This window comes from Oratosquilla oratoria, chromosome 29, assembly GCF_046742065.1.
Source record: "Oratosquilla oratoria isolate Oo_2021 chromosome 29, ASM4674206v1, whole genome shotgun sequence".
Taxonomy (NCBI): Eukaryota; Metazoa; Arthropoda; class Malacostraca; order Stomatopoda; family Squillidae; genus Oratosquilla; species Oratosquilla oratoria.
The window spans coordinates 30,982,791-30,987,790 of record NC_134805.1 but is presented as its reverse complement, the minus strand read 5'-3'; the positions used below and the strand labels follow the sequence as shown (position 1 = coordinate 30,987,790).

The window sequence follows — 5,000 nt, the reverse complement described above, 5'->3', positions numbered from 1 at the left end:
CGTTTGTATATATATATATTTTTTTTTTCTAAACAAAGACGTCGTCTTTAGCTCGATGAGAACTAAATTGTACGAAAACAACTATTGGTTTAAAATTAAAACAGTTTCAGCTGTTCTTATCCGAACATCAAAACTCACATTTAATATCTACATCTTTAAGTCAATGTTTAAATGTACACTGTCTCTCCGCTTCTGTTGAAAATGTCGACAAAGTCGACATGACGTCACGTCCCCCAATTCTGACTTTGTATGTTTAGATTTCGCCTGAAACTACGTGTTTATGTCCAAGAAAGTGAACTGGAAAATGTAAATATCTTGAGCAAATAGTCTGGAATTCGTGTATTTACATTCGGACACAGAAAATTGGAAAGTCAGTTTATTTACATTTTAGTATAGAGTTGCAACGTTTAGGAGAGCTGACTGTAGCTATACATATCTCTGTTTGTGGACAACAGAGATTTTCCAATAAAAGAAAGACTTAATGTGTTTGTGCTCTATTATAATATGTACTCTCCCTTTCATCAATTTGTCTTGTTTTTGTCATCGTCTAGATGGCCACTGTCAACTATCTTTTCGAAGTTTCAACTACATTGCAATGATAATTAATTTTAGTCTACATTATTTAACTTCCATTAATTGTAATCACAACAGTCTTGAATTCATCTTTTTTATCTGAATCTGTTAATATACTGTTTAAACTGCTATTTCGTTCTATCACGATTATGATTAGCTATAGTTTAAAATGCCATATTAGTATATTAATCATTATGGCTGTAAGCACGTATAGCATATGATAATTTACATGTATATATCTTTCTACATATCAAGGGATTCTTCCCCCTTATAAAGAAAGGTAAACGAGTCAAAGGCATGTACCCACTTCCACCCATTCCACTCCCTATTATTCCACTCCCACTCCATTCCACTCCCATCCACCACCCAATGCTCTCCTCTCATCTTAGCTCCTCATGGATGAAGGGTCATCCCTCTCTTCTGCTCACTGCCCTGGCCAGGAGCAATGCAGCAAGAAGATATGCGAAAACGTATAATACCTTTACATGGGAGTGGCAGAAGCCAATGATACTTTTATTCTAATTAATTAATTAACTAATTAATTAATTAATTAATGTATATATTTTTTGGGGGGGAGGTGGGGGATATACAAGAAAGAGTCCATATTCTCTTTGCTTGGCCTGAAGATGTTATTTTATTTACTTATTTGTTTATTTATTTATTCATTAATCTATTTATTTATTTATTTATTGATTCATTTATCTATTTATTTATTTATTTATTTATTTATCTATTTATCTTTTTTTTTGGGGGGGGGATATATAAGAAAGAGTCCATATTCTCTTTGCTTGGCCTGAAGATGTTGCCTCTTACTACACGTCACAAAGAAACATTTATCGTATTTAACATAATGTCCTTTCGTTTAAGAAATATCTGCATTAGTAAAAACCACCCACCACCACTCCAGACATTTCATTCACCAATTTTGAATGAATCATTTTGAATCAGGTGCTCTGTTGTACATTGTAGGAACGTGCTTATGTTGATTAATTCTAAAGAAAGTTTCTGCTTATTCATTCTAAAGAGAGTTAAAATACTCCAATTCTATTTATTAGAAGAAAAAAAAAGAAGAGGGAGAGTATTTTAGAATAGAACTTTGACTGTAATTATTGCATTTTCTATATTTTCAGATTTTGGTGCGAATTTTTGTTCCATATTTTTTCGCATGTTTGTCATAATTCAACGACTCAGTGTGGAATTGTCCTTTGGTGAAACAAAGGACACCTTTTGCATATCAGCCCACACTCGGAGTTATCAGAAAGAGACGAAAAATTATAATTAATTCCAGAATTACTGCAGGATTTTTTTCTTCTGTCTCGGCCGAATTTCGTACGTCGTTGCGATAGGCAGCTTTTGTTTTATGGATGGACACTACGCCCAACGCCAAATAATAAAAAGAACTAAATATTTTAAGCTACATTCTTTCGTAAACTTAATGAAACAGTCAACAGGGCTTTGTTATGAAATGAAGAGAGAGTAATGTAAAGCCTTGAATAATGTTGGAATATCTGAGGAAACATTTTACCAATGTTATGTCAAAGGCAATGTTGGAGCCTTTGTGAGCTGAGCTATCAATTACGCGTTTGAATGAATATATAGTGAAATTACCAACTTACGTACAAGCTGAGTGACATGCATTGGATATATTTGGAAAGGAAATATCTATTATTTCTGTACAATCCTCTTACTACAAAAGGTTTCAAACTCATTTTCACATATAGCATAAAATTTACATAAATTCGTAAGGTGAAATTATTTTCTAGCAGATATGTGTCTTTTCACATCATAAGAAGAAATGTTCTTTCTTATCGAAGGTCTTAGGCTGATCTTTCTAAAATGACAAGACACATCTTCGAATACTCGAGAGAAGAAACTCGAAACCTTAACTTAGGTCCTATTCACATTAGCGGTTTGAACCGCGGCGGTTCAATTATAATTCAAGTCAATGGAACCATTCACACACAACCGCGCATTTTTTCCTTTCCTATGTAGTACCACCGCTAGAGTGAATAGGGCCTCAGGAAACTTGTACTTACTTTTTAGTCTTGAGTCCCATCGAGGCCGAACACATCCCCTCGTTGTCCGAATTGGTCGAACCTGGGGACATAGTTCGACCAAGAGCCTCGCCGTCTTCGTGACCGCCTTGCGACGGCGACGGCAAGTAGCCAGGATCGTTGTGATCCGCGTCCCTGAGGCCGCGGCGCTCGTCGTCGTCCGTGGACCGGGATCGACGCCCCATCCGGACAAGGGACTTCACTGCCCTCATGCCAGCGAAGCCTCGGCTGTAGAGAGAGAGAGAGAGAAAGAGAGTGAGAGAGAGAAAGACAATTCAATAAATGCCGTCAAATGAAAATATACACAACTCACTCTATTCAAAAAGTAACCTGATTTTCTTAATGAAATATTTCATTAGAACATAACAAAGAGCCTATTATGGTGCAGATGATGATAAAATTATTGTTTCAGCTGCGTTAAACAGGCAAACATGTATTAGGTTGTGTAAAAAACTCAACTACCAAACCGCATTGAAAAACGCATGCAAATAGTTTATAAAACCAACGTTCTGTGCTTCTTTCCCCTCTTCCTTTCTATTTCTCTATCTCTGCGTACATGTATATATATTTGTATTTGCATATATGCCTGTCAATTTGTGGGAACCTTCATCTCCGTTAGGAGGAAACCAAATGAATAAATGTTGTGTCTTGTGAGTTAGTGTTGGCTTTAAATTGCTCGGTACGTCTCGCTTTCAGCAATTGTCGCTGGCTAGCTTCGTTTGCCACTCGGCTATCCAGATACAATATTCCCTCGTCTAAACCATATCCATACCGAGTAGCACTCTTCCCTTAATACAAGTTTTCTTTCGAATAATCTATTTACCTCTGCAGGGGTAAAAAAAAAAAAAAAAAAAAAAAAATTACTTCCTTGATTTACATTTCCATATAAAACATTTTCATTCGCTTTGAATCATGTCGTCTTGCGGAGAGTCCACACATTGCGCAAGACTCCTAACTGACTCGATTCCGATTTTCCAGCCCCCTCCAGTTTTGGAAACTTATCTACACGGATCGATTTTCCACCAGCAAGACAAACAAGTCTCCCACACTAACATCTCAACTCCTTCTGTACCTGTTGGTCGGGTTCCTTTCTTCCAGACTGACGCCAAGCTATTCTATTCGTCTCCATTGTGTCACATTGGCAGGAAAGAAGGAAACAGACTTCCTTGAATAACCTCAGTATAGGCTACTGACTGTGTCTTTCATTCAGTCAGTATTTTATGAACTTTAATGATATCATTACGGAATAACTTTATTTCAAAGTTATTCCGTAATGATATTAATGTCCATAAAATGAAGCGGCCTTGCTGTGGATGTGCTGTGTCTTGCGACACTGCTTCTGACCCAGGGCAGTGGACAAGATGCAGGGATGACCCTTCATCCAGGAGGTACCAAGATAAGAGGGAGGGAAGAGGGTGGAGGGGAGTGGAGTGTGATAGGGATGGAATGGGTGGGAGTGGTTTTTATGCCTTTGTTTTTTGGCTACTTCCCTTGTAAAGGTGAAAAAAGCCTTTGGTATATGTATGTATGTATGTATGTATGTATGTATGTATGTATGTATGTATGTTTGTATGTATTACAGAATAAGTCACTCAGTGTTTTTTTAATGTTTGGAAACTAATAATAATGATAATAATAATAAAAAAATCTTATGATTTTTAACTTCTACTGCCTCACCATCCTGCCGTCCTCCTTAAACGTCCTCTTTAACATCGCTATGAATCCATTTCCTCGATGTAATCTAGTCGCTCAAGGATAGAAGCGCTGGTTGTCCATACCGGATGACCCTTTTCCTTTCTTCCTAACTTCCGTTAGGCTATTTTATTAATATCCGCGGCAGCCCCCCCCCACCCCCCACTCGGATAAAGGAAGAGATTAAAAACTTTCGTTTTCTTTTATCCAAGTCTGAAACTCGTAACGCAATTAAGCCTTAACTCAAAGTACGGTAATACTTAAGTACTTGTTCTCATTTAAGAAGCATTACAATTATCCCAATTATAATCCAGAAGGGGAAATTCATGTAATGTATGCGAAGAGAGAGAGAGAGAGAGAGAGAGAGAGAGAGAGAGAGACAGAGTCAGAGACAATGACAGAGAGAGAAAAAGAGATAAAGAGAGAGAGACATAGACAGAGACAGAGAGAGGAAGAGAGAGAGAGAGAGAGAGAGAAGAGAGAGAGAGAGAGAGAGAGAGAGACATAGACAGAGACAGAGAGAGGAAGAAAGATAAAGATATATATATATATATATATATATGTATATGCATGAAAAACACTGGAAGCGTGTGTTCTGGAAAATGCAAGGTTGGCCACGAAGAAAAACTATTAAAGCAGAGCGCTTTCATGTATTCACATCTTCAGTGCAAATAATACATA

The 5,000-nt window shown here is 37.2% G+C and overlaps 1 protein-coding gene across 2 annotated transcripts in view; it reads right to left on the bottom strand.

Annotated features, from left to right (window-relative positions):
- Window positions 1-5,000, bottom strand: part of LOC143040696 (otoferlin-like) — a 373,948-nt gene that overhangs the window by 356,383 nt on the left and 12,565 nt on the right. For both annotated transcript variants that reach the window (XM_076212016.1, XM_076212017.1), the window contains exon 2: window positions 2,610-2,855. In XM_076212016.1, the coding sequence (XP_076068131.1) occupies window positions 2,610-2,855 (246 nt within the window). The remainder of the gene's footprint in view (window positions 1-2,609; window positions 2,856-5,000) is intronic.